Source organism: Nematocida parisii (genome assembly GCF_000250985.1).
Source record: "Nematocida parisii ERTm1 unplaced genomic scaffold supercont1.3, whole genome shotgun sequence".
In the NCBI taxonomy this organism is placed as follows: Eukaryota; Fungi; Microsporidia; genus Nematocida; species Nematocida parisii.
The window spans coordinates 219,915-246,486 of NW_013524648.1; the positions used below are offsets into that span (position 1 = coordinate 219,915).

General features: G+C 32.4%; 21 protein-coding genes across 21 annotated transcripts; 13 read left to right on the forward strand and 8 right to left on the reverse strand.

The window, feature by feature from the left end:
* Nucleotides 1–23: 23 nt before the first annotated feature.
* Nucleotides 24–785, forward strand: NEPG_01282 (uncharacterized protein; the record flags this gene model as incomplete). Its single annotated transcript, XM_013203656.1, has 1 exon — nt 24–785. The coding sequence occupies one exon, from the start codon at nt 24–26 to the stop codon at nt 783–785; it is 762 nt and encodes a 253-aa protein (XP_013059110.1).
* A 32-nt stretch (nt 786–817) lies between these two features.
* On the reverse strand, nt 818–1,276 carry NEPG_01283 (uncharacterized protein; the record flags this gene model as incomplete). The annotated part of the gene is made up of 1 exon (XM_013203657.1): nt 818–1,276. One exon carries the CDS (start codon nt 1,274–1,276, stop codon nt 872–874), a length of 405 nt encoding a protein of 134 aa, XP_013059111.1. The 3' UTR covers nt 818–871.
* Nucleotides 1,277–1,304: 28 nt separating this feature from the next.
* On the forward strand, nt 1,305–2,354 carry NEPG_01284 (uncharacterized protein; the record flags this gene model as incomplete). The annotated part of the gene is made up of 1 exon (XM_013203658.1): nt 1,305–2,354. One exon carries the CDS (start codon nt 1,305–1,307, stop codon nt 2,247–2,249), a length of 945 nt encoding a protein of 314 aa, XP_013059112.1. The 3' UTR covers nt 2,250–2,354.
* A 798-nt stretch (nt 2,355–3,152) lies between these two features.
* NEPG_01285 (uncharacterized protein) lies at nt 3,153–4,050 on the forward strand (the record flags this gene model as incomplete). The annotated part of the gene is made up of 1 exon (XM_013203659.1): nt 3,153–4,050. The coding sequence occupies one exon, from the start codon at nt 3,153–3,155 to the stop codon at nt 3,978–3,980; it is 828 nt and encodes a 275-aa protein (XP_013059113.1). The 3' UTR covers nt 3,981–4,050.
* A 302-nt stretch (nt 4,051–4,352) lies between these two features.
* On the reverse strand, nt 4,353–5,373 carry NEPG_01286 (uncharacterized protein; the record flags this gene model as incomplete). Its single annotated transcript, XM_013203660.1, has 1 exon — nt 4,353–5,373. One exon carries the CDS (start codon nt 5,371–5,373, stop codon nt 4,387–4,389), a length of 987 nt encoding a protein of 328 aa, XP_013059114.1. The 3' UTR covers nt 4,353–4,386.
* Nucleotides 5,374–5,573: 200 nt separating this feature from the next.
* Nucleotides 5,574–5,826, reverse strand: NEPG_01287 (uncharacterized protein; the record flags this gene model as incomplete). Its single annotated transcript, XM_013203661.1, has 1 exon — nt 5,574–5,826. The coding sequence occupies one exon, from the start codon at nt 5,824–5,826 to the stop codon at nt 5,629–5,631; it is 198 nt and encodes a 65-aa protein (XP_013059115.1). The 3' UTR covers nt 5,574–5,628.
* Nucleotides 5,827–5,959: 133 nt separating this feature from the next.
* On the reverse strand, nt 5,960–7,102 carry NEPG_01288 (uncharacterized protein; the record flags this gene model as incomplete). The annotated part of the gene is made up of 1 exon (XM_013203662.1): nt 5,960–7,102. One exon carries the CDS (start codon nt 7,100–7,102, stop codon nt 5,960–5,962), a length of 1,143 nt encoding a protein of 380 aa, XP_013059116.1.
* Nucleotides 7,103–7,246: 144 nt separating this feature from the next.
* NEPG_01289 (DNA mismatch repair protein MutS) lies at nt 7,247–9,429 on the reverse strand (the record flags this gene model as incomplete). The annotated part of the gene is made up of 1 exon (XM_013203663.1): nt 7,247–9,429. One exon carries the CDS (start codon nt 9,427–9,429, stop codon nt 7,276–7,278), a length of 2,154 nt encoding a protein of 717 aa, XP_013059117.1. The 3' UTR covers nt 7,247–7,275.
* Nucleotides 9,430–9,458: 29 nt separating this feature from the next.
* On the reverse strand, nt 9,459–10,155 carry NEPG_01290 (uncharacterized protein; the record flags this gene model as incomplete). Its single annotated transcript, XM_013203664.1, has 1 exon — nt 9,459–10,155. One exon carries the CDS (start codon nt 10,153–10,155, stop codon nt 9,478–9,480), a length of 678 nt encoding a protein of 225 aa, XP_013059118.1. The 3' UTR covers nt 9,459–9,477.
* A 1,063-nt stretch (nt 10,156–11,218) lies between these two features.
* On the forward strand, nt 11,219–11,943 carry NEPG_01291 (uncharacterized protein; the record flags this gene model as incomplete). Its single annotated transcript, XM_013203665.1, has 1 exon — nt 11,219–11,943. The coding sequence occupies one exon, from the start codon at nt 11,219–11,221 to the stop codon at nt 11,891–11,893; it is 675 nt and encodes a 224-aa protein (XP_013059119.1). The 3' UTR covers nt 11,894–11,943.
* A 1,086-nt stretch (nt 11,944–13,029) lies between these two features.
* On the forward strand, nt 13,030–14,397 carry NEPG_01292 (uncharacterized protein; the record flags this gene model as incomplete). The annotated part of the gene is made up of 1 exon (XM_013203666.1): nt 13,030–14,397. The coding sequence occupies one exon, from the start codon at nt 13,030–13,032 to the stop codon at nt 14,395–14,397; it is 1,368 nt and encodes a 455-aa protein (XP_013059120.1).
* Nucleotides 14,398–14,471: 74 nt separating this feature from the next.
* NEPG_01293 (uncharacterized protein) lies at nt 14,472–15,914 on the forward strand (the record flags this gene model as incomplete). Its single annotated transcript, XM_013203667.1, has 1 exon — nt 14,472–15,914. The coding sequence occupies one exon, from the start codon at nt 14,472–14,474 to the stop codon at nt 15,912–15,914; it is 1,443 nt and encodes a 480-aa protein (XP_013059121.1).
* Nucleotides 15,915–16,254: 340 nt separating this feature from the next.
* NEPG_01294 (uncharacterized protein) lies at nt 16,255–17,013 on the forward strand (the record flags this gene model as incomplete). The annotated part of the gene is made up of 1 exon (XM_013203668.1): nt 16,255–17,013. One exon carries the CDS (start codon nt 16,255–16,257, stop codon nt 17,011–17,013), a length of 759 nt encoding a protein of 252 aa, XP_013059122.1.
* A 343-nt stretch (nt 17,014–17,356) lies between these two features.
* Nucleotides 17,357–19,225, forward strand: NEPG_01295 (uncharacterized protein; the record flags this gene model as incomplete). Its single annotated transcript, XM_013203669.1, has 1 exon — nt 17,357–19,225. One exon carries the CDS (start codon nt 17,357–17,359, stop codon nt 19,223–19,225), a length of 1,869 nt encoding a protein of 622 aa, XP_013059123.1.
* Nucleotides 19,226–20,072: 847 nt separating this feature from the next.
* On the reverse strand, nt 20,073–20,624 carry NEPG_01296 (uncharacterized protein; the record flags this gene model as incomplete). The annotated part of the gene is made up of 1 exon (XM_013203670.1): nt 20,073–20,624. One exon carries the CDS (start codon nt 20,622–20,624, stop codon nt 20,073–20,075), a length of 552 nt encoding a protein of 183 aa, XP_013059124.1.
* Nucleotides 20,625–20,637: 13 nt separating this feature from the next.
* NEPG_01297 (uncharacterized protein) lies at nt 20,638–21,529 on the reverse strand (the record flags this gene model as incomplete). Its single annotated transcript, XM_013203671.1, has 1 exon — nt 20,638–21,529. A coding segment is annotated over one exon (892 nt), but the record flags the coding sequence as incomplete, so codon positions are not given.
* Nucleotides 21,530–21,552: 23 nt separating this feature from the next.
* On the forward strand, nt 21,553–22,452 carry NEPG_01298 (uncharacterized protein; the record flags this gene model as incomplete). Its single annotated transcript, XM_013203672.1, has 1 exon — nt 21,553–22,452. One exon carries the CDS (start codon nt 21,553–21,555, stop codon nt 22,450–22,452), a length of 900 nt encoding a protein of 299 aa, XP_013059126.1.
* Nucleotides 22,453–22,467: 15 nt separating this feature from the next.
* On the forward strand, nt 22,468–24,504 carry NEPG_01299 (uncharacterized protein; the record flags this gene model as incomplete). The annotated part of the gene is made up of 1 exon (XM_013203673.1): nt 22,468–24,504. One exon carries the CDS (start codon nt 22,468–22,470, stop codon nt 24,502–24,504), a length of 2,037 nt encoding a protein of 678 aa, XP_013059127.1.
* A 234-nt stretch (nt 24,505–24,738) lies between these two features.
* On the forward strand, nt 24,739–25,377 carry NEPG_01300 (uncharacterized protein; the record flags this gene model as incomplete). The annotated part of the gene is made up of 1 exon (XM_013203674.1): nt 24,739–25,377. One exon carries the CDS (start codon nt 24,739–24,741, stop codon nt 25,375–25,377), a length of 639 nt encoding a protein of 212 aa, XP_013059128.1.
* Nucleotides 25,352–25,504, forward strand: NEPG_01301 (uncharacterized protein; the record flags this gene model as incomplete). The annotated part of the gene is made up of 1 exon (XM_013203675.1): nt 25,352–25,504. The coding sequence occupies one exon, from the start codon at nt 25,352–25,354 to the stop codon at nt 25,502–25,504; it is 153 nt and encodes a 50-aa protein (XP_013059129.1).
* A 460-nt stretch (nt 25,505–25,964) lies between these two features.
* Nucleotides 25,965–26,531, forward strand: NEPG_01302 (uncharacterized protein; the record flags this gene model as incomplete). Its single annotated transcript, XM_013203676.1, has 1 exon — nt 25,965–26,531. The coding sequence occupies one exon, from the start codon at nt 25,965–25,967 to the stop codon at nt 26,529–26,531; it is 567 nt and encodes a 188-aa protein (XP_013059130.1).
* Nucleotides 26,532–26,572: the final 41 nt, after the last annotated feature.

Here is a 26,572-nt window from a genome sequence, read left to right on the forward strand (position 1 = left end):
TTTCTAGTTTTAATTATTAAAAGATGCCTGCTTCCATTGGCTCTCTTTTAAGAGAGATCTTTCATCAGAGATACACTGAAATTACTGAGCAGAAACTATCTCGATACAGATTTAGACTGACTTCTTCCCAAAGATTGCAGTTTTATAGTGGAATCTCTCTATTGGCGCTTTCTGGTTTTATATTAGTTTATGCATTCTCAAGTTCTGTTTCTCAGGTCATAATTGATTATACACACTGCACTGGAAAGACCTGCGAATATTCATTTTTCTTAGATAAGCAAAAACACAATACACATATATACGGATCAGTGAAAGGTGCTGCACAGACTCACATGAAATATACCCGGGACGACTCTCTTAATAAACCCTCGCCAGATAACATAAATGAAGTAGACTGTTCTCCGTATATGCAGGATGGCAAATGGGTATATCCTTGCGGAATTACTCTATCTACACTTCCAACAGACTCATATAAGCTTCTAGACGAGAATAAGAATGAAGTATTGCTAAACACGAGCATGAGCGAACGAATAAGTAGTTGGAGCAGGCCTTCTTCTTTTCTGTCCGCATATTATAAAATAGGAAGCGTCCCTACTCTCTTACCCGGTAAATATCAATTAATAATTAATAAGCAGCTTATACACCCACTCAATGTGCGAAAAGTTATCATAATAAGCAACATTGGAATATTTGGAAACCTTTTTTATAATTCACAAATATATATTCTATCAACTGTCGTAATGCTTGCCATCATAAATGCCGCAGCATGCATGTATTATGCTTAATAAAAGTATCTATTATAAAAAGTGCAGGAATGAGTGCTGTCAGCGTTTATTCTATTATTAGGCCATATTTCTGTATTTTGCCAATTTTATTTGTGGTTTTTGTGCTGTTGTGTGCCTTCAACACCTATATACAGCCTCTTGTAGTTATTTATATCTTTTATTATGCCCACTTCTATATCTAAACTCACTAAAAGGCCTGAAAAGGAAATGTCTATAGTCTGCCGATTTCCATTTATCTTTGTTTCATATACTATTCCATTTCCCATTAAATACCCATACTTCTCGGGAATGTCCTTCTCTGTGAAATCTGCTTCTTCTGAAAAAAGTGCAATATTTACTTTGTCCATTTTTTTGTGATTAAACAATCCTGCATGATAGTCCATTATTAAAGTTGTGCTTTCATTTGTGAACACTCCCCTGGAAACCTCATCAAAGGCCTTTCCATCTACATCTATGTCGGAAAGAGTGAAAGAATTGACGAATATTTGCATGCCCAATAAAAAAATCGTAAATATATATATGGCACGCCCGAGACGAGAAAAGCAGCAAATAAAGCCGCCAGGCCAGGCACTAGCACTATCTCAGGAAATATTGGCAGGGTTAAGAAGGAATTCACATCAACAAGTAAGTATGGACGAAGATTCAATGGAAAACATCGATGCATACTGGAATATGGCAAACAAAGAATTGGAAGAAATGGAAAGAAAACAATATGAAGACATTAGTATGCTAGACTCGCTTCAATCTATACTGCACACATCTACTCCAGAGAAAAGTCCAGTAATAGAAACAGAAGAAGAAAAAAGGCCCTGCACTACCGCTCCTGCACAACCACCCCGGCGAAGCTTTGATGAAGAATTTCAAGATAGCCTGCAGAATGTGGTGCTAACGGGGTTCTCTGATTCCGACGAAGAGATTCTACCAAAAGGAAAAGAAACAAAAGATTCAGCCACAAACACACTTCCCACAGAAGAAGCTGCTGCAGAGATAAGCCCCACTAAAAAGATACATGAATATAGCAGAGCAATTGACGAAGGCATAGAACTGTCAAATATATCTGTGGATGGTGACAAAAGTGTCTGTCTTGGTCGAAAAAAAAGAAAATATGTTCGTAAATCTAAAACCATTTCCCCATACAAATTACTATATAAAGAGTGCGCTAAGACCAGTACAGAAATTCTAAACTTTACTGCACACGGACTAAATTTACAAACAATCCACATCAAGGCATACTCTTTTAAGAAGATTGATTCTAACTGTATCTATTATATTACAAGAGGATCTGTTATAGTGGAAGACCCTTCGGTGTCTTCTGATCAGGCTGAGGAAGTATTCTACAAAAATAAATCTTTTATTGGAAGAAGGCTCAAAGCAGGTGCAGTATTTAATAATACTTGCCCTACTGTGATCTATAATCCAGCACAACAAGTGTGCACACTAGTTGGATTTACCAATGCTATTTAATACATGTAGTAATCAAAAAAGCCTTCCATGGACTTGTGCCAGAATGGCCACTCTTGTATTATTTCAAGTTAATCTTGGTAGAGTGCTCTTCTTGTGTGTATCCATAGCAGCTAAAATAAATTTTATTTGGAGTTTCCATTGTGTTAATAATGCGTATGCCTATTATTTAATATAAACGCCGGGCTATTTCATATTTATTCAACTCTTAGCTGACTAATGTTTTAGAAAATTCTTTATACTTATATATCTGCTAAACCATTAAGCTATTTAACTATTAAATTTTATAAAATAGAGACATTTTCATACATATTTTTTTAGTTTAAAACAGTTTATTAATATTCCATACATAACTCTATGCAATTAAAAAAATAATTATTTTTATTAGTGTTGTTAGTATACAATTATTTAATTTATGTGAGAGTAATAATGTACTAGATATACACAAAAATTAATAGTAATAAAAATCATATAAAATTCCCACTCATAGATGCAGCCCAAATGGCCCGCCACCAAAGTATCCACTTTCTGTCTACAATAATTCGATTTGGAGGGATTTCCCAATACCCGGGCCTATATAGAAGTATTTATGCAAAATATGTCTAGGCCAATGGTAAGAGCAAATTGCACTACCAATGGCATGCAGCATCGCTTTGCAATGCATTATAATAATAATAAGAACTTTCCTATAATATATCTGCTTGGCATATGCTATGTTGCATTGGTTATATTGGGGCCTGCATTAGGAAACCCCTGAGAGTGCTTTATTTGTAATACATTACTTGCTGTATATCTTGTTTAATAAGGGGTTCCCTTAAAAGGGGCTTAAATTAAAATAGTCTATGCATACACATATATTGTGATACATAATATATTTAAATATTTTTCTTGATTTTTTTATTTGTTATGGAAAATAGTGTGATTAGAGATTATTCAACTAGATTAATAGGATACTATGGGCTAACAGGTATGAAAGCGATTTCACTATTAGTATCAATTGGTTGCTTGGTTGGTGTTCTCTTTTTAGTTAATGCTGCAGCCAATGTTTCTTCCTATTGGTCTCCCATGAAAGCATATAATCCAAGCTTACAAGATGTAGGAAACAGTTTTTTCAACAACGGATTTCTAGTTGAGTCAAATTACAATGAGGTAGTTGATATAATAATGATATGTTTTTTGGGGGTTACCGCCTTTTTCATTTTAATTAACAAAATGGCTATATTCATTGCACTTAAGCTTATAATTACTATAATTATTGCATATACACTAAGATGCACCACATTAATGGTTACTTCTCTTCCAGACTCATGGGACCAGGGGCTGCGAACCATAAATGATACATTTTCAGACATGTCTCGGCAAAGAGGAGGAGATCTTATATACAGTGGGCATACTTTACTTGTTTGTGCATTTGCACACTGCTGGAGTTCATTTTATCTTTTAACTGACTCATTTTTTATGCATGTTTTGACGGGTCTTTGCGCATGGGCAGTCTTTGGAACAATTATAATATTTATTATAGTTGGAAGGTTGCACTACACAATTGATGTTCTATTAGCAATGTATATCACCTCTGGAGTTTGGTGGAGCTTAGACTATTTCTTGCTCCAGTACTTTGAAGCGCCAGTTTGCCAACTTATTTTTAGAGAAACAAGAAGAATGCCAATGGATAGTAAAGCATGCGATACTACTATAGAGATCCCTAGAACAATTTCACAACATCGAAATGTATGATATTTAGACTGCTAAATTAACCCCAATAGACACTTTTGCTATTTTAACCCAAAATTAAATGCACTTTTATACTGAATACTGCTAAACTTGTTATATTATATTGCATACTATGCGTAGCTTTAAATTTAACAATATCTTTCTATCCAAAGAAGGCATATATTTTCATATAATATGCTGTCTTTGTATATAGTTTATTTCTGTAAATAATTCTGACTAAATATATGTGAATTAAGATAGGCTTATGTAATAAAGTTCGAAGATAAAAATATATTTTAGATAAAGCAATTCTTATGTAAAATAAAAACCATTTTTAAATAATCCAATATTTTAAAAATAAAAGGCTTTTTAATATATAAGCGCATCTATTATTACTGTTTATTTATATATACAGTGGGAGAAAGATAAATTACGCATTTTTTCTGGAGCTAAACCCAGATCCTTGCACCGGATCAAACAATTGCAGATAAATGCCTTCAAATATAAAATACTTTGTGCTATTCACCTTTTTACAGTAATTAAATAGCTCATTACAGCAAACGGATTTAATCTGAGCAGCACCTTCGGTTTTGTGAATTGTATAATTGTTTATCTTCCCATCAATAAATATTAAGGTAATCACAATGGTTTTGCCCTTTTTCTTAGACAGAAGCTTAACACTAATCTCATTTATATTTTCTTTCTTTTTTTGTTCTCTGTCCTCAGTACTGTTATATACCGCCTCCTGTTGCTTATGAACACTCTGCCGCACATCTATAACTTTTATCCCAACTAACTTGTACAGCACACTCATAAACTGCTTGTACCAGTTATACTGATATACCTGCTGCTGATTTGACGTTTTTTGCAGATCCTTCAGCCTGCTCTGTAAATTTGCCTTTTGTGTGAATAATGACTCCTTTAGAGTTGTTTTAGTGGTTAGCCCTTCCGCCTGTGCAGAAAGCTTTCTCTCTGTTTCTTCAATCGTCTTCTGTGTTTGCGCCATGGCAGATATCCGGAGCTCATGATCTGTCTTTATTTCCGCAAATGCCTTTAGTGTTTTTTCTGTGTTCGTGATTTCTTCAATCCTTTTTTTTAGTAGTGCTTCTTTTTCTTTTGTTGTGCGCAGTATTCTCTCCTGCTTTTCTGCCTCCTCCCTTAAACAATAAACCTCATGTGATATTTTCTCAAATTTCTTTCTAAACTCCTCTATTTGCTTTTTAGTAGATACGAGCTCTTCTTTAGAACTAAGAACTTCTTCATCCGGCTGCCCTCTTAGTCTTTTTAGAAATATTGACTTATGCAGAACTTCTATATAATTGAACTTCATGTTTGCTAAATATTCCTTGGAGTGCCGCATATCGTGCTCAATTGTATCGTATATACTCATTGAATGACTGCTCTCGTGCCCGGTCATAATAAAAAATTAAAAGATCCCTCAAATATATTGAATGAATAAATAGCCCAGAAGTCGCCTGGCTATACATAGAATTCTATACTTAAATACAATTAAATAACCAGAACACTTATTGCATACTGGTTAACATATATTATTTAAATATTCGCATTGGTCTAAAGATGTATCTGTGCTTAATAATCTACTAAGAATATATACTATTTCCTATACTGTAATTTATTATTCATGCCTTTCTGTGTTTATGGTAATAATAAGTTATATGTCAATCTCACCCTTTGCCTTGGTTAAGTCCTGTATATAATCAACCATTTTTACTTCCAAAGAGTGTACAGTTTTTTCTAAATTGTCCACTTTCTCTCTGAATATTTTCATTAAGTTTGTTAGCTCGCCTACTCTTATATCAAGCTCCTTTTCAGTCTCCTCTCTTCTAGTTTCTCTGTCACCCATATCCATTACAAAATTTTCTTAGTGAATTTCATACTTATTATTATCGCAGGGCCTGTGCGCCTTGGACTATTTCAGTGCATTCCCATTAAATAAAGGACTAATCTATTACTTAAATAACCTTTCAGATATACGCAGCAACTTATTTTTCATTTGGTCTTTTGTTGGACTCAATATGTTTATTATAAAGCGTGTGCTGTATAAGATATCCATGCATATGCGGCTTAACTGCCTTGCCAACCTCTTTCTGTAATTTAAGGAGTATCAGCTCATCCTCAGTTATAAACCTATACTGGTCATAGTATGTCATCTTTTGCATTTCATTCATTTCCTCTGTAACCCCCTCTAAGTTGCTGCACCACTCTGGAATTGCTCCAAGTGCCGGAACATAGTAAGTTTTCATTGGCTCTGAATTTCCTCCTACAAACACTATTCCTTCTGATGATGTAAATGAATTTACATCAAAAGACGGCTGGATTGTAGCAAGAACCTTACCCGTATCTGATTTCCATACCTTCATACCCTTTTGGTCTAACGATAGTACTTTTTTGTCTTTAATTTCTATCTTTTTTATCTTAAAGTCATAATTGTGGTCTTTCTCAATTATTGGCCGGGCACTTCGTATGTCATAAAGAGAAATTATTCCCGCCTCAGTGCCAACACCAAAAAGCATCCCGTTTTCTGAAAATGCGCAGGAAGTAGCAGGCGCATCTACAAACAGCTGCCTAACCGGCTTATTGTCTCTACTGTCAATGAATTCACATATTCCTTTTTTATCGGGCGCACTGCACGATGTTAGCTTGCTGCTTCCTACAATTGCACAGAGTGTATGCGACTGGTTTAATGCAAATTCCTCAGCACTTGTTAGTTGTGTTGTAATAGAAGGAAGAAACTTTCCTGTAGACATACTAAATTGATGTATTCCTCCTGTTTTTCCGGCTAGAACTACATTCGCATGTATTTTGTCTACTTTTACATCTCTACACTGCTGTGGAAGGCTTACTGAATCGTGTTTCCCAAACTGAGTTTGAAACTCTATTTTTGCTACATTCGAAAGAAGAACTATTTTTGTCCAGTCTTCCCCTATAAATCCGCCTTTTATAAGCTCATAATCCGCGTGTCTTTCTACTTTAAGTGTGTGCTCCTGCAAGTCAAATAGTGACGTAGCTGGTTTATAGCCACCCGTTGCTAAAAGCGTCTTACTATCTTCACTAACCTCCAGATAGTTACAATACGTTGGAAATTCAAATCCATGGAGTATCGTTACTTCAGTTGCATTTACCATAAAATATTTAAAAAATCATTTTAGCTTATTCAGTAGTAGAGTAAACTAAATATGACCACTTTACATTAAATTTGCAGAGCTTTAGTGACTATTATATGAAGAACACCAGTAAATTGCTTTTTTAGATTATTTTGATTTAAATTTACTTGCTTTTATTGTTTTATTAGTAATATTTATTCTTCTTGGCTTTTTAATGCCTTCTCTGCCATTAACAATACTTCATCGGGGAATCCCATTCTTCTAGCGGTGTTTATTCCGTGTGAGCTCTTTGCAAACCCATCTTCTATTTTATACGTCATTATAAGTCCGTTTTCTTCTTCAACACTTCCTACTCTTTTGTTTATTATTCCTGGCATATGCGCCAGTTCATGAAAATGTGTTGCAAACAATGTCATTGCTTTTAGTCTGCTAATATATTCTACTGTTGATGCCGCAATTGCATATCCATCTTCGTCGCTTGTTCCTCTTCCTAGCTCATCAATAATAACTAAGGATTTTTCTGTTGCTTGGTTTAAAATGGTAGATACATCCATCATTTCTGCCATAAATGTACTTATGCCTTTATCTGGATTATCTGATGCCCCAATTCGAATAAACAATTGGTGAAATATGGGAATATGCGCATACACGGCTGGAACATACGAGCCTATCTGTGCTAATATAGAAATAACTCCAACCGTCTTTAAGAATGTTGTTTTCCCTCCCATATTTGGGCCGGTTATTACACACACTCTTTTATCTTCTGCTATCTCAAGATCATTTTTAATGGGCTCTTCTATCCCATTTGTTCGAATAAGCCTTTTTCTGTACAGCGATGGAAGCAATGGATGATACATCTGATGCACTTGATAAACCCCATCTGAAAATTCAGGACATACTAAATTATTATTAGCAGCATATTCTGCCAAACTTGTGAATACATCTAAGAATGCGACTGTGTGATTTAGTACCTCTATCCATCCTTTGCAGATAGAGAATGACTCAGTTAATGTTTTTAGTATTGACTCATGCTCTGCTTTTATTTGGCACTCTGTGTCAGAAATCTTATAGTTCATTAGTTTTATGGCATCTGTTGTAAACAATACTCCGGATTTCTGTGTAGTCAGCTTTATCTCTGTGGTCAGCCTGCCTTCTTCTACTCTTGGCATTTTAACACAATACCCATGCATTGGTGTTTTTTCAAGCTTACATTTAGATATTAAAAGACCTTTTTTGGTCACTACTTCAGTATATTTAGTATATATTTCTTGTTCCTGCTCTTTTCTAACTCTATTTAGGACTACTAGTTGTTCAGTGCAATTTTCTTTGATTTCCTTGGTTTTCATGCATACTGCCTCTTCTATCTCACTAATTAAGTCCTGTGTATAGTCTAAAGAGTCTTTTATTAGTGCTTTTTCATGTGAAAGACTTTTAACTTCTAATATGCATTGCTCTATCTGCTGGATAGAGCATAAAAACTTGTGTATTTTTATAATATTCTGTAGTGTAAGCACTCCAGACCTTTTGCATATAGTGAATGTGTCTGGCGTCGATTTAACAGCTTTTTTCAGTTCTGAATTTTTCTCTAGTAACTCTGTGACAATTTGCTGTTTCTTTATAATCTCTGCCTTGTCTGTAGAGGGCGCCCTTATAAATAATTGTAAAAGTCTTTTGCCCTGCGGTGTCGAACAATTGATCTCATTTTCAATTCGGATGTCCCCCGATAATAAAGAATCTGCTGCTTTGTCATCCATTCTTAGTACACTTCCCATTTCACTGCTCTTTATGCTGTACCCCTGTGTGCTTATAGTAAGATGCTGTTCAAGTAATTCTAGCGTACTTGTACTCTTCTTCTGTATTTTATAGTGGATTATCCCTAAGGCAGTAAACACTTTGACTAAACACTCATCAGTATATATTACTTCTTGAATATTTTCTGCATGTATAAGCTGTGCTAGATTAGTAAACAACTCATTATCTCCAAAGCTATATATACGGGCTTCTTTATCTATAGTTGATACCGATGCTATTTCTATCTCCAATTGCTGCGCTTTTTTTAATATTACACTTCCTATTCTTGCTATGTCCTTATCACCAACCAAAAACTCTGAATAGTCTGCCCAGTTTCCCGGCGATCCTTCTCGCATTTTGACTTCCTTTCCATTGATTTCTGCATACTCTTGAAGAGTTTCTTTGTACTGGTGGATTATTATAGGAATTGCTTTGTAAAAAGTATCTCTTGTCATTTTTATACTATTTTCTATCCTTTCATTTAATATTTCTCCGAAAATTCTTGCTGAGCTGCCGCTCGCAATGTACGCATCCTCCTGCAAGTATACCTTGACCATTATTTAAGTAAGTAAAAATTGAAAATTATTCTTTATTCTAAATAAAGACTAGTTCATGGCGTTAATTGCAGGTTCTGCCGCCGTTTCTACCAACTCTACAATCTTTTCTGTCAGATTTGGCATATTGATAGTAAGTGAACTACATATGTCATTAAATATGTTTGATTGGGCGTCCACTATGGCTTGATTTGCCGTGCAGACCTTCATGTATGAATATGCGCTCTCAAGGTCAACCGAGGAGACTATTCTTAGCACCTTCTCTCCATTTAATTCGCTAATCTCTGCTGCATTCTCGGATAATGTCAGAATAACCTCAGTTACAAGATTTGTGTCATTTAATACTGTAGACATTGATACATCTGTAACAAGTGGACCATACTCATTTAAATATGTAGAAAGTGTGGATAAATCATCTTCAGCGAATAAAACTCCTTTTTTTTCCAGAGAAGATAAAACATCGCGAATCAACTGCTCGTTTGAGCTGTAGTTGGTTGTAATAAATCTATTTTCTGATGCGAATGCACTAATAAGCTGTTCTATCTTGGGGTCTACTGGTATTTGCTCTACTCCACATTCTACTGCTGTATCTAAGGACACTGAATACACATTCTGCTCAATATTCTGAATAATTGTTAACTCATCATTGTTTACTATAGTTTCTGTTTCAAATCCAGGCGTATCAATTGTGTTTGGCTGCTCATCATAGTTGCTCATAAAGTTTTCCATTGAAATTTTACTAATGATAAATTAATATATATAGTAAAATTTTAGCAGGAATTTTCCAGGAAAGGTTTATAATAAATTGATGCTTAGTCAATTGGCTGTCCACTTTTACAAATATAGACTTATTAAATTTTTATTATTCTTGTCATATATAGCTTTAGGTGTTTATATATTACAGTTATAGATGACTTTGTATAAGTGGGCTAGAGACTGCTGCGTGCATTATAATTCATTGTGTGATAGAAGACGGCTTAGTCATAAAATATAAATCACATTTAGCTAGTTCTAGTGATATTTGAATGTACATTTGATTTTTCTTGTGATAAAGGAAATATCATAGAAAAATCTATACTGAATATGTTAAATAAAGTTGTAGCAGAAGCAAAGAATTTTTGGACTGCTCAGATATTTTCACAGTTTATTGGTGTTTCTCTAAGCTGTTTTTTTCTCTCTGCCTCTAAAATGTAAACAAGATCTACTCATGTAAACTACGTATTTATTTATTCTCCATCGTCCTTATATAGTTTTCCAGTGTTGTGACAGCAGCTGTCACAACTTAATCAAATCACTGGGGTCTGTCATGAGACAGCTACGCAAGGCCAATGGCACTCAAAGGCAATTGTGGGATCCATGCGCCCATGGAAACCAACATTCTATTTATTTCTATCCATTGAAAGACTCACATATCTATAATTTTATTATTTATTATGGGTATTCATACGCCAATATATATATTTACCATATTGTTCTTAGTAAACCAGAATTTCTTAAATACTATAATTTGTATACGCACATAGAAATTTCTTCTGAAATGTTTTTTTGACAGACTTTTTCTTATGGCTTTCTGTCTTTTAGAGAAATTTCTACTACAGTAGTAAATAGTGAATATATATTTAAATATAGGTGTGAATATTTGACCAATAAATACTGGCAATATTTGGTCTGTTAAATTTGCATATAATAGTCCAATTGTTGTGATTTATATTTTATAGAAGCATTATAATTGACCTATGATTAACCAACTTTGTAATTCCCAGTTAAAATTAGAATTATGGGCTCTCCTTAAATGGAACATCATAATAAAATAAAAACCGAAACGCTAGAAAAGAAAGGACATGATTATTACAATTGCATATGTGAGGCAATTAAGGAAAAAAATTCATCCTTCAGTAGCCTTGCTGATGTTGTAAAGCTTCCAGATTTAAGTGACATGTGGGAAAGCAAGAACAGCGCCGATAACTTATATGATATATTTAAAGAATACAAAGCCCAGGAGCAGATTTCTATTAAAAATGATCTAACAGAAGACCAAGAAAAAGAAATATGCAATGCAATAGACCAAAAGATAAAAAAATCCATATGTGAGAACGCTTTAAATAAGCTAAAGAGTAAAATAGATGAAAATGGTTCTATTCTGCTAGGTATAAATCGCTATATAGGTGACTATAGCAATTATAGCAATGATAAAGCTCTTGAATACTTGTATAATAATAAAAGTATGATAGAGAATGAATTTTCCAATTTATTAGTTGTGTGCAGAAATATGTATACTACAAAAGAATATTTTGAGAACCTATTAAACAAAGAAATAAGCAATGGAAGAAATAGCTTACCTACATACGAAATGTCAAAAGATAAAAAGAAACTATGTATAATAGCAGTAGTTGTATTTGTTTTTGCTATTTCCTTAGTAACAGGTGCAATATTTATGCTGAAGTTCAGTTCAAAGAAAGCTGTCTAAACTCGGATAGTCCTTTAAGTAGTATAGTATCGCTTTCTGTTAAATACAGGTATTTGTGTATTAGTATGCATTTTAGTACTGGCTTTGTTTTGTAGAAGAAATTTGTATTAAATTATTCTATGGGTTTGGTTATTTAAATTATTCCAAAAATAAATCCGTATTTACCAATAATTGTTTTTTCTAGCATAGACACCTTTTCTAATTTAAATTTTATAGCAATAGCATATACATTATGCTCTAATAAACAATTAAATACGTCGGAAACTATACAGACAGTCTGAGTAGAGACCAACCAAACATATATGCAATACTATGCACTTGGCCATTGTTTAAAACTTGACGTGTTTAATACATATATATACTAAATAATATGTCAACAACCACAAACACACTGTAGTACGATAATGAATTCTGTGTTTAAATAAATACTTTAGAGTATCTTAAAACTTTTCTTTAAACTGATACAATATGATTATCTTGGCACATGCTTGATATTTTATGTTTTATTTACATATGCGTCTATATAAACAATAATTAAGACATATATGGAAATAAATTTGATAAGCTAGATATTTTTATATAAATCCACACATTGTATAGTAAATACAATATAGTATTAGTGTTTATGAGTTTCTTATATTTCTAGGTGTTTTTCAGGTTTATTCAAATTGTCTTTCTGTTATAATAAAGGCTAGTTAGTACAAGAATATTAATTAAAGTAATGCCACTATTTATAAAAATAAATGTATAAAGAATAAATAATTTTACTTTCGAGGTATATTACAAATCATTAAAAACATTCCAAATACTATTGGCAAGAATGCACAATAGCAATTTTAATTAAAGAAAACGTGTATGTTTGTTCTAACTAAAAACAGCATCTTTGTCAATTGATGTTTTTATTTTATTATACTGATTGAATTCCCATTTAATTTATTTCTTAACTAACAGCTCTCTTAACCAAATGCAACAAATCAGTAAAATATATAAAAACAATAAATATTAGAAGTAAAAAACATAACAATTCAATAAAAACAAACAAAGAATACTAATTTATCTCAAAACATATGATTCTATAAATATTTACATTTTGATTTTCAAATGTATAAATATACCGTTGTGCTCAGAAATATACCATGAAATATCTAAGAAAGTTTTTAGTATGTGTTTTTGTATTTGACACTCTGCTATTTTGCTATATTGTTGTTTCAACATATAGGCAAAGGCGCAAGAACAATACAAACTTACATGTAGTAGAAGGAGAATTATATTCAAGTGAGAGTATACCAGATGGAGATAATATAGAGATGAGTGAACAAAAAACTATTGATAGTGAGTCAACTGTATTTTTAAAAGAATCAAGCAGTACAGATGAGCAGAGCTCCAATAAAATGGATGTGAGTCAGTCTGAGGATAGTTTATCCGATGAGTACAGTAACATACTATACAAAAAGGATAATAGCACACTTTTAGGCGGAAAATTAAATTATGAATTTCCAAGAGAAGGGTCAATTGGTACTGATGTGAGAGCCATCCCCACCACAAAGAATGTGTTTAATTTAAATACTCATATATCACCACATGTTCTATATTTCCAAAAAAATAGTGACAGCATGAACTCTCCCATGTTCATTAAAGACACTGAAACAGAAGAAAGTAATAAAAGAAAAAAGTGTGCGTTTTATCATGAAATAATTAGAAAATCTGGGCTGAATAGAATAAAAAAAATAGAAAACATGCTAGAGGCTCAAAAAAAAAGGCTAAACAGCATAGATGCCCAGAATCGATTGATAGAACAAAATATAGTAGAACAAGAAACAAATTATACTAAAATTAGTACAAATCTGACTTATGAGCAAATTTCCAAGTATGCATATTCACAGAGCATAGTAGAAAGAAAAAAAATTCATGAAGAAATATTGGAGCTAGAAAAGCTAATAAAAAAAGAAACTGCACGGCTAGAAAAGCAGGAAAAATCTAATTTGCTTCTAACCATTGCGCAGCTGCAGGAAAAGGTTATAAAAATTATAGAGTGCACTGAATATAGTGAGCTAGAACAAATAATAGCAAACAGCATGCTCGAATTAGCAAATTATAAGACTTTCGGTATACATGAATTAGGAGTGATCAAACAATTAGATAAAAGTAATACTAACGGCAAGCTAGTAGAAAAAAATAAAGCTAAGAAAGAATTGCTTATAAAAAAGGGAAAAAAATATGCTAAACTAATTTGCAATTTAAATAAAAAGAAGAATAAGATAATCGCATGTATAAAAAAAACCCAAAATGAAAAATTTCGGATTAAACACAAACTTAATAATGCGCATGCCTGGAAAAAAAAACTAACAAAGCAACTTTCTATAACAAAAAGAAAAATGAATGAATTAACCAATAAAGCTTCTTATATGAACGATATGCCGAAAAAATATAAAAAAGAAATAGAAGACTTTAAAAACATACAAAAAAAGAAAGAATATGTATATATTCTTTGTATACCCATTTGAAAGAATATGAAGCACAAATAAAAGGTGAGAACATTACTAATGAAAATTTATATGACGAAGAATCAGAAAAAAATATGAGTAACAAGGAAGAAGCTTTAGATGACCACACCATTAAAATCATGATAGATTATATAATAATTGTGTATAGTAAGATGAAACAAAGAATAGAAGATTTAAATATGCAGCGCGATGAGCTTTCTACACAATATAAAAATCTGAAAAATCAGCATGCGAATACAAAAGAAATATTAAATCAAACAAATAATAAAGAACAAGATTTTATTAAGAAATTAAAAGAGAAGAATGATGAGAAAAATGATCTGGAAACTGAACTAAAGAACAAAATTCAAAATATAATAAACCTACAAACTAAGCAGAATGATCTAGAAAACGCTGTGAAACTCGCAGAAACCGAGTATGCAAGCCTTTCCCATCAGCATAATATACAGAAAAGTGAAAACCAATTGCAGGAAAGCAATTTAGAAGCGGTAACAAACATAATAAAAAATCTTACTACAGATCTAAACACGCCTATACAAAAAAATAAGGAGAAAGAAAATAAGTTGAACCCACAAACATCTGGTTTACAGAATAATATAAACGCCAATATAGAAGATAATGACTTAAATAATCATAGCACTAATGAATTAAAGGAAAAAAACAAGAACTTAGAAACTCTATTAGAAAAGCTTAGTCCGAAAATAAAAACAGAAATAGATAATTTAAAGGCTGTGATAGATTCTATGAAAAAAGAGTATAACGAAGTTTCAGCCGAGAAATCAGCTATGCTTATTAACAATGCAAGTTTACAGAAAAATCTACAAGAAGCAGAAGCAGAAATTAAAAACATTCAGACGGATTTAAATACATGCATAACTGAAAAGAAAAATCTGCAATCTGAATTGAGTGAGAAAAAAAATACAATAGATGAATTGAAATCTCAGTTAAATGACAAAAATACTGATATAAACAGATTAGAATCGGAAATAAACAAATTAAATGGCATAATAGAAGAAAAAACAGAAGAAAGCCAGCAGAAATTAACATTACTTAAAACTAACAATGATGTGCAAGAAGCTTTGCAAAAAAAACTAAATGCGGCTATGGGAAGGGAAGATGAAATTAATGAAAAACTACAATCTCATATGCAAACCGTGAATAATTTAAATACTGATATAAGTGAAAAAACCAAACAGATCGAGTCTTTAGAAAAAAATCTAAAAACCCAAATAAAAGAAAATGATAACGACAAAGATAGTTACACCAAAATACATAAAGAATATCAAAGTTCACTAAAAACAATAGATGACTTAAGGAGTGAGATGAAGAATATTAATACTATGTTAAATAACTATCAAACAGAATGTAATAAGTTAAAAGATGAACTGACTATTGAAAAGAAAACTATAAATGATCTAAATAGTAAGTTAGAGACAGCAAAATTCGAAATACAAAAAAAAAAGAAGAAAATAGTGCTCTTAATGAAGATAAAAAAAAATAGTAATTACCTATATTGAAAAAGTAAAAGGTTGTAAAGAATCTGCAGAATTGCAACAAAATAAGCTTATAGAGGAAATAAAACACCATAAAGAACAATTGGTTGCTCTGGAACTCAAAATAAAAAGTCTAACTGATTCTCTGGATGCCTATAAAGCTGAATTAAACGAAAAAACAAACAAAAATCAGAGTAATTTAGATGAAATTACCGAGTTAAACAACGAATATAGGAAGTTAGAAACACAATTAACTAATGAAAATAATAAACTAGAATCTGCAAATAATAACTTGAAAACATTAGAAGATACTAAAATCGCCCTACTAGACGAATTATCTGATAAAAATAAAATAATAGATGAAATGTCGATAGAGATAAAAGATCTAAAAGGCCTGACAGAGCATAAAACTAGTACTATAAATACTCTTAATGCATCTGTTAGTAACAGTAATTTGACATGTGATAATCTAAACCAGAAAATAAAAACAATGGAGGAAGATGCACAGAAAATTAATAGTCAACTGCAGGAAAATAAGGAAAAAATAGATACTTTAGCCACGGAGATAGACGACAAAAAAAACACTATATGTAAATTGAATACGAAAATAAACGAAATGCAAACTATGATCGATAAAAAAAACACAACAAATAATGAAAATGATTTAGAAATCAGAAATCTTAAAACTAAAATAGAAAATTTAAATAAGGATCTAATAAAAGAAACTACTCGAGCAAACTGTGCTGAAAAAAACCTAAATACATGCAATGATAATCAAGTAAAGTTGCAAGAGGAAATAAAAAACTTGTCTGCTACTATATTTACTAATGAAAGTAAAAACACAGATGTGGAAAAACAAATTAAAGTGCTAAAAGAAAATAAGAATACCTTAGAGTCGAGTTTAAAAACTGCAGAAAAAACTATAAAAGAAACCGACAAGGAGCTTAAAGAAAATAAAAAAACAATAGAAAATCTTGAAAAATCTGTAAATGATTTAAAAGAAACTATAAAAACTAAGTTAACTGAATGCAATAATGAGAAAACAAAAATCAATAATCTAAACAAAGATCACAAGCAATTAATAGAGGAATTAAGTGAATATAAAAAAAATAGATTTATCTAATAATCAGGAAAAAAGCTATAAAGAAAAGAATACAGAGTTAGAAAAGGCTCTAAAAGAAAAAAATACAGGATTAGATGAGTTAAAATGCGAAAAAGAAAATATAGAAAAAAAACTGGATGCTCTAAATGATAAATATAATAAAGTTTATAATGAGCACACGGATTTAAATAAAAATTATACGCATTTAACGAAAAAATTCGATGATTTGGAAAAAGTTCTAGAACAGAAAGAGAATGAATTGCTGAGTGTTAAAAAAGAAAGCACTAAATCAGAAAATGAATTGAATAATACAATAAAAACCTTGCAAACTCAGTTTAACAATGAAAAAGACAAAACTGATAAAATGAATACTCGTATTCTTAATTTAAATAATGATCTTAATAATACTAGAAAAACATTAGAAAGCACACAAAATCATCTAAATGCTACTAATGATAAACTGGCGCAGCTTGAGAAAGAAAAAGATCAGCTAGAAGAAGAAACATTAAATAAACTGGAAGAAAAAGCCAATAATGAAAAATCAATTCCGGATTCAATTGAATTTATTGATATTCAAAATGAAAACATGGAGTCCAAGGTATTTTTAAGCGCTGAAGACGCTGAAGTACGTAAGTTCAAAGATATGTCAGCCGATAAAAAAATGAAGATTGTATATGACGAAATTCTAGAAATCCAAAATTCTTTGGTAGTAGAAGAAAAACATAAATTGGTATGGCATCATTTCTTGTTATTTAACACAGAAATAATGCCTGCCAATTCTTCCGATGTGATAAATATAGGCCCTGTCTCAATGGACCCTACAAATTGGATTTCCCACCTCATAAGACATAATATGATGTATAAAGAGCAGGCCGCAAAAATAAGCTACTGCTACTTTAAAGAATACAATCCAAATTCTATATTAAATGTATACAAACAGCTTCCAAAAATCTATAAAAATGACACAAACAAAAAACCGCATGCCATTGTTTTAGAGAATATGGTGCGATATTGCACTACTCTTCATGAATTTTTAGAGCTGACTAGTAAATTTATTTTCCTAGAAACTGATACACTTTCTAAACTAGCAAATGACCAATATCAGTCTTTGTTAGATGCCAAGAAACTAAATCGTATGGGTACTAAGCATACATGGTCTTCTGAGATGCAAAAGCACTTTAAAGACACATATAATGTGCTTCTGGATTTATATAATAACTGGACGATAATACAACAAAATAGAAAACAAATAGGGCGTGAGATGGCTGATTCTGATGAGAAAACTCATACAGCTACTAGCAGCTCGAATGAAGAACCAATTCTAGACAAATATATAAGTTTAGATGAAGCTGTTTCTTCTTTAGATGTATTTGTAACCCATAAAACCCCCAAATTTAAGGATTTTAAAGGTAATTTTCCTAATACAGAGGTAATAGGTAAAACATTAAATTTCACTAGAACTTCTGACATGCTGGATGGCTCTAACCGCTGGGACCTTTTAGATCAGGCTATTAGAGAATGCTCTCAGTTTTTGAGTAAATCAAACAGCTCTAGCTTAGGAAATAGTGAAAATCAGCGACCTTCTAAGAATATCGATTTGATGTTTATTTTATTCAGCGCAAGGCCAGACATTAAAACGTCTTTTTCTCCTCTATTCTTCTTAGATAGATCTAAATTAATAGGAATTGTGGCAGCCATTCTTAATAGACTAGAAGATTGCCTTGCAGACTTTAAAGCATTAACACAAGATACAAAAATTTATAATTCTATTTTAGAGAATGATTTGGCCTTGATCCAAACAGTTAGAGTTTCTATGGCAATTCACTCGGCAGCAGCACTTTTACAACACAATATTCTGTCTTTCCAAAGAAGTAAAGACCATTTTATATACAATTTCGTATATAAAAATCTTTTTGCTACAAGCAATGCTTCTGTTAAAATGATTGATGATTCTGATAAAAATGAGAAGAACGTATTTAAATCAGAAATGGCCAGAATAATTAATGTAAACCCCAAAGATTTAAATAAAACCAATAGAAAGACAGAAACCAGACATGATCCGAAATACATCGAGTCTAAGATAGCAGTAAAACCCTTTGGGCAAAGTCAGAACAGCGAATACCCAGAATTTGTATGGAACCTAATCAAGGAAAATGCTGTGGTAGATTATTACTTGAATTACTCGATGGACCATATTAAAAAATATGCATCGAGCAAAAATATGAAACATTAATGAAGCACTTTTATATAAAAAAGAAATATAAAAACTTTTAAAGCTGCCTACTTACAGTCTCCTACTACTTTAAACAACTCCTGCCGTGAACACCAGATAAAAATACATAATTAACAATAACACATCAGCAAAAAAACACATCTACTAAAGAAAATAATTGCCAATTAATCAACCAAGCATAACTTCTCAGCAGCACAATCCAAACTCATTGTTGTGCACACGCCACTGGCTGAATAAGTACTTCAAAAAACTTTTGGTAGTAGATATGTCATAATAATATGTTGTGATTTTTTAGAAATTCATACCAGACCAAATAGCTAAATCTATATATAGCTGAAATTCGCATAGATAGTGAAGCTAAAGAATGTCTAAACAATTAAATCTCAATGAAGAATATACGCCTAATGGGAGAAGGCATAGATTTAAACACAGATAAATAAATTGTTTTAGATTTATTCTATTTTTATTATTTCGGATTATTTCATGGTGATTTTCAAGCTTTATAGAGCTTTTTTATAAAAACAAATTATTCATTTAGACAAATTTAAATTGTACACTTTATAATTTAAAATTAAATACTTTAAGTAGTGTTAATAAAATAGACAAACCAACATAAAAATAAAAGGCATAAAATTTAGAAAACAGCAAGAATAAATATCTAGAGACAGTGGCTGCATAATGAAAAAACATTTATATGTTTAACAATCTACTATACACAATATTACATATTTATAGTGAATGAATTACATCAGAAACAAATAAGTAGACTATTATAGGTATTCAATATAGGAATTACTGGTGCAAAATAAGAATTAAAAAGTGTTTTTAGTGATTGCATAGCATATATTTATTCAGTATTATCAATGGCTTTACAATATGCAATTATTTTATGCGCATATTCTAGAAGTGACACTTTCCTCCCCAAATGTTTTTCTTTTATGATTTCATCTACCTTTGTAAAAATCATTTCTCTTCTAGCCAAAGACATTAAGTCTTTTAAATCATCGCACTGTTCAGGATTTTTATATGCCAATAGCAAGAAAAGTTCTTGGTTTTCTGTTATGTTTTGCCCGTTTTGTATAGATTTTCTACCAAATTCCAGTGCTTTTTCTGGTCTTTTATTTCTTACATATTCTATGAATATTTGACTGAATACAAGGGAGACTATTTGTGGATGCTTTTTTAACAGATCTGGATACTCTTTGTTCACAAGAGCATACATTTCTTCAATCTGCCCTGATATTGCAGCATCCTTTATCAATTTGCGCGTGCTGTGGAATGCATCTCTTGTGTGGTTCAGGGCTTCAAGAGTATCAAGATGACACTCGGATGAGAGATAATCGATTGCTAGTTCTAGCTCCTTTGGGATTCGTTTGTTCATTTGTTTACCAGGAAACATTTCTATATTAAAATTATTGAGCTATTTTATTGTGTGGAGCGCGCGATGCTTTTCTGCTTGGCTTATTTAAGTGGGGATTAGCAGATGAGTGGAAAAGTGTGCTATATGGAATGGCCTTAAGGAACTCTTCTGCTATAGCAAGAGCATTGTATGGATTTATCCGCACTACCTCTAGTGAGCCAAGTGTTTTCATTTCATCATCATTAATTATTATTTCTCTTAGTGTAACCAAAGAAGCGGCACAGAAGTAAGGAATCATTTTTCTTTTTGGGCTCTCATGAAAGAATCTTTCCCATAAAATCAATGTGTCTTTTAGCTCAAACTCAGCTGAAAATAGAAGAATCATCCATCTAATGTGGAATGCGCTATTTTTAAACAGATTCTTCTTTGCTATGTGCGTGTATAGAAGAGAATCTTTCTGCTTTAGTATTTCTAGTATGGCCCTCTGCTGCCCAAAAATCCCCGTCTCTGCGTTGTCCATTTTTTCAGTAAAATAGTCACCAATGTCCACCATAAGGTTGAAAAAACAAAAGTAACAAAGGGATTCGCTGTATGGCTGTTCATTATAGGACATTACATAGTATATAATTGCGCATATTACATTCATTCCCTGTACATACCCAATTGATTTGTTTGTGTATGCAAAGACTGTCAAAATTCTTTCTATAACAACCCGGACCTTTTCCTGGTCTCGGACTTTATCAAGATAATTAGAGGAAATCCCTGTGATGGACACAATCTTAGTCCTTTCTATGTCCTTATGTATTAGATCACTGGTTTGTTTGGGAACGGATGCGCCTTTAAGATACTCTTGGTATGTTTCATTGCTCTTTTCTATTCCATCAGCAGTTAGTTCATTTGAGGGAATTAAAAGAGACAGCCATCTCTCTCTGATTGGTTTCATTTGTTTGCACGTGTGAAATTTTTTATGAAACACAGAGTTATTCTAGTGAATGGGAGAGTAGAAAGAAATATTGCAGCAATTCATGGAATGGGAGACGACTTGGTTCCTCCTCTGAAGCTTGCCAGAGACCCGTCTTTGGTGATAGAAGATGAGGAGCCGGAGCCTATTAACCCAGCAAAGATGACCCGAAAGAAGGCAGAAATTCTGGAGTATCAGGCGCCAGAAGACGCCAAAATGCATAAGGAAGAAAAAATTCCTTGGCTGCTAGAAGACAGTGAACAGAGGGCTTTTATAGGTAGAAAAACACAAATTAAAGTGACAGAGGACTCTAAAAGCGCGTACTATGCAATGATAAAGGAAAAAAATGAAATAAAGCTGTACAAAATCAGCAAGTGGTACAAGTTTTCCCCTAAAATACAGTATGAAACATTGACTTTGGAAGAAGCCGAGGAAAAGATGCAAAAAAGATCCAAGGACACACATGTTGAGAAAGACGCAAGCAAGCAGAATGCAGAAGAGTATAGAGAAGACGAGTTGGAGTATAAAGAAGTATTTGATGATGACGATGGAGAAATTGATGTGGAACGGGTCGAAAAGAGAAAGAAAAAACTTGATTCTGCAGGGAAGGATTTGAAAAAACTTGTCAAGAGCTATGAAGATTATGAATCAGAGTCAGTGAATGAATCTTCATCAGACGAGAAAATTGAAGATACACAGAAGGAGATAACCGAGGTTGATATAAAAATGCATTTGTGTAGTGGCCCTATGTCTATTAAAAACTTAATTGAAAAGTTTAAAATGCGATTTAAGGTAAATCCAAAGTCAAAAGAAACATTTAGACATTTAATAAAGAAAATTTGCGTAATTAAAACAGACCCGAGCACAGGAGAAAAGGTTTTAGCTCTTAAGGAAAAAGAAAAGTAAATAATAAACAAAGAAATGAAGAGCACTGGTGAGCCCATTACGAGCAAAAACAATACAGCAGTACCACAAAAAAGAATGCAGGCTATATATGAATTGTTTGAGTCAGAGTCAAGATATGTATACGACCTGGTTTTGTGGATGCGGACAATAAAACACTTGGTAGTCAATACAACCACATTGGATGTTTACAGCAAACAAGTATTTTTATCGCAGGTGATAGGTAATTCAGATAGCATTTACGAGCTGCACGATGCAATTCTTATAAATTTCATGAAGCGGCTGAATATAAATCGAAACACGCCAAAGGATGTTTTTCTGCGCATGGACATATCAAGCAAAGCACTTGTAGACATACTTAAAGCATATAACATCAGAAAGAACATAATCTCATCTATTTATATTGAGTATGCGGGGAGAATCCCACAGGCAGCCAGAACCATGAAAATGCTTATAGAAGATAACAAGAACTTTGAGGCAGAAATATCGGATGTTTTGCATAGAATTAATAGGTTGCACTTGGGATGCTCACATTTTATTATGCGACCAATGCAGAAGATAACACGATACCCCCTTCTTTTTAAGGCTATATTAAAGTATGCACTTCCAGAGGAGAGCGGCGTACTTTCAGAGGCCATAACAAATATAGAGCAGATTAATTTGCATGTAAACCAAAACGTACAGTACTCCACGGACTACTTTACTCTTTTTCAGCTATCGCATGAAATTAACTATAAAAAAAGGCCGGAGTTCTCTGTAGGTATTATACAAAAGGATAGAAGGCTGCTGAAAATGGAGGATGAAGTGTCAATAGTTACCAACACTGGGTATAAAACTGTTTCTATTGTGATTCTTGACAACTGTGTCTTTTTTATAGAATGCATTATTAAAATTAGAGGTATTTATATGAAAACCGTAAAAACTCTTCTTGATGAGTATATGGCGCCAGACCAAGTAAATGCATCTGTTGTAGACAGCCCTAATGAGGACAGCGCACGTATAAAAATAACATGCGGCGAAAAAGAATATTTAATAGAGTGCAAAGAATGGGCAGCAGATGAAATTGTTCGAGTAATAAATGATATAAAAACCGTAGAAACATCAAAGTTCTATGATTTTAAACTAGAAGAGATGCCAAACTTATCAAAAAGTAAGGATATTTCTCTTTCTCTAATAAACCCAAAAGAAATTATAGAATGGACGGAAGAAGGCCTAGGAAATGTAGCAATAGGATGTGAGGAGTGCCTTGAGGTGGTCATGAATGGGGAAAGAGTCCGGGTGGTAGACAAAAAGCACTGCACAAATGTTATGTATAATTCAAAGCTGTCAAATGTTTTTTTAAGAATAGATAGGGCTGTGCACTGCTTTGCGCTAGATGAAAATATATTAAATAGTATTCCCAGTTTACAGAAAATCATCAGCAGCACCGAGGTATCCTTTATAAAGAACACCCCAGATGAAAGCGAAGAAAATGTTCTGCTCATTGCCAAGAAGATAGGATATCTAGGTTCTGAAGAACTATTTATCTTTAACTTAACAGCGGATAACAGAGGATATCTATCAAAGACAACATATCGGCGAATGTATATTGCAGGAGATATAATGGATGTCTCATTCTTTGGCAATAATATGGTTTTGTGTTCTAATGATTTTGAGCTAATTGACTTAATTGACCTCACTACACAGGAATTGCTTGATCCATTAGATAAAACCATAGCAATATATGTAGATAAGATCGAGTCAAAATCGCTTTCTATTGCAAAAATAGAAGAGAATCTTTATCTTGTTGTTCTATCTGACATAGGATTTTTCATTAACAAGTATGGGTCTAGGAAAAAGTCAAATATAGTCTTTCTCTGGCTTATGGCAATTAACTATGCATTTGTTTTTAAAGAGTATGTAGTTGCCATAGGTGCTATGCAGGTAAAGATATTCACCTTAAAGGATGGGATGCTTCGAGGCATTTTTAACATTATGAATGGGAAGCATCTTATTCATCCAGAATATATAATTATATATAATGATACCAGCATATACCGAATTCTTCGAATGTAATGTCTCTTTTAGCGTACCAGCATAATATTATACCAAATAGTTTATCCCTGCTGTGGCTTATGTCTTCAAAATAAACATACTATTTTTACTGGCAATGTAAAGTGCCTGTTATTTTTCTAATCTCATCTGGTAGATTTGAGGGGTTTTTATATTGCATGATTTTCACATGGTTAATTGCAGTATGTAGCAAAAATTTTAAATTTGTATTCTGAAAAACATTTAGCTCTATAAAATATGTTCAAAAGATACAAGCTTAAACCAAAAGTGGTAAAGCCGCTGGCTGTTAGGTCAAAAACTGTTGGTGTCTCAAAAAGAATAGACGATGATTTGCTTAAGATATTAAGCATGCTAAAGCACTCTTCTGCTACAATTAGAATGCGGGGAGCAAGAGAAGCAGAAGAGCTTGAGTGCATTTCAGAGGAAATGATTCGAGAGATTATGAAGATGTGTAAGAGTGATAAAAAAGAAGTGAGAGGGCTTTTTTATAGGATCACCCAGCGGTTTTTAGCAAAGGCCCTTCCAGCTGAGTTGAAGAATTGGGAAGAGTATATTATGCTGTATTTAGAAACTATGATGACATGCACGGTTATTGATGTGCGAAAAGACAGCCTAAACTTATTAGACATTTCAATGAAATACTTTCCTGATAAAGTCAACGGGATGAAGCAAGAGCTGATGAAGTGGCTTAAAAACGATGAAAGGATTATGTCATTGGACCCAACGTGCACAAAATGGACTAGTGACATTATAAAGCGGCAGAAAGTATTACTTTCACTCCAAAAATCAAAACATCCAGTAGTTCCATTCAATAGCAAAATATATTTACTTGAAACTGGTGTATTTATAAATGGTTTGTATAAAGGCAGTGATTAATTATTTAGCCACACGAAGTGTAATTTTTCTTCTATTATGCATTGTATACAAAGAGACAGCTTTTAGTGTATATAGCAGAAGAAATATTTTTAAATATAACACAAATCCACAAAAAGCGCCAGTTTAAAAGAAAGTATATATTTAGAATTCAAACTATATAATGTTTCTCCCACTACAACATAATAAACAGCCACTTTTGGTTATATTTAAAGACGATATTTAGCAATTCTGGAAGTAAAACTGACCTATAAGGCTTATATTATTTATTTATGCGACAGGGGTTGAAATATTTCCTTAAAATATAGAAATCCTAAAAGCAATTATAATTTAATTCTTTTTAATATACGTAATATAAGCACTGGTGGATTAATAAGTATAAAGAATAAAAGGCATTCTATATAATATATGTACTAAGTAATAGTATAATTATTTTAATATATTCCAATTAAATCAGATTTTTTATAAACTTAATTGTATCTTAGATGATTTATTTCGGATATTTAATAAGGATTATTTGTAATTCATTAATAGTTAGTTTTAATATGGCAAAATTAAGGTACAAAAATAATATTTTTTTATAATTTTTTATGTTCCATGATTTAGATGAGGATATAGCTAACTTTATCACAACGTGGCAAAGCCAAAAGAAGCCTACAATAAAACTCAAAAATAACCCGAAAATAAACTATGCCTTGCCTATAATGGAAGGATCAGCTGAAGCTCCTATTAGACATTATAATAGCACTGCAGTTGGACTTACATTTCACTCCAAGGGCATGCTAGATGATGTTAAAAACCTGACTGAATCAATTAAGAATGGGAACTCATCAGAAAGAGAAGAAGTATTAAATGTACTGCAAAAATATATCAGTAAAAATACTAGAATAACCATACACAATGGGATAGATAGAGAGCTAGCTAATATACTAAATGATGTAACTAGACAGGCGCTAGAAGAAATCATTCATAGGGAGTGGTTGCTAAATAACAAGTTGCAATACACAAAAAGCTCGTCTGATCAGGAAAAAGAGCAAGAGGTTGAAGGCCTTCTCAATGTAATTCCAGATTTGGAAAAATCTGGTCTAATAAAAACAGTAGAAAGAAGAGTTCAGACATGGTATAACACCATAATAAACAAAAAAAAGTCAACTTGAAAAATTATTTCAAGTGCATTCGCTATATACTATATGAAAGA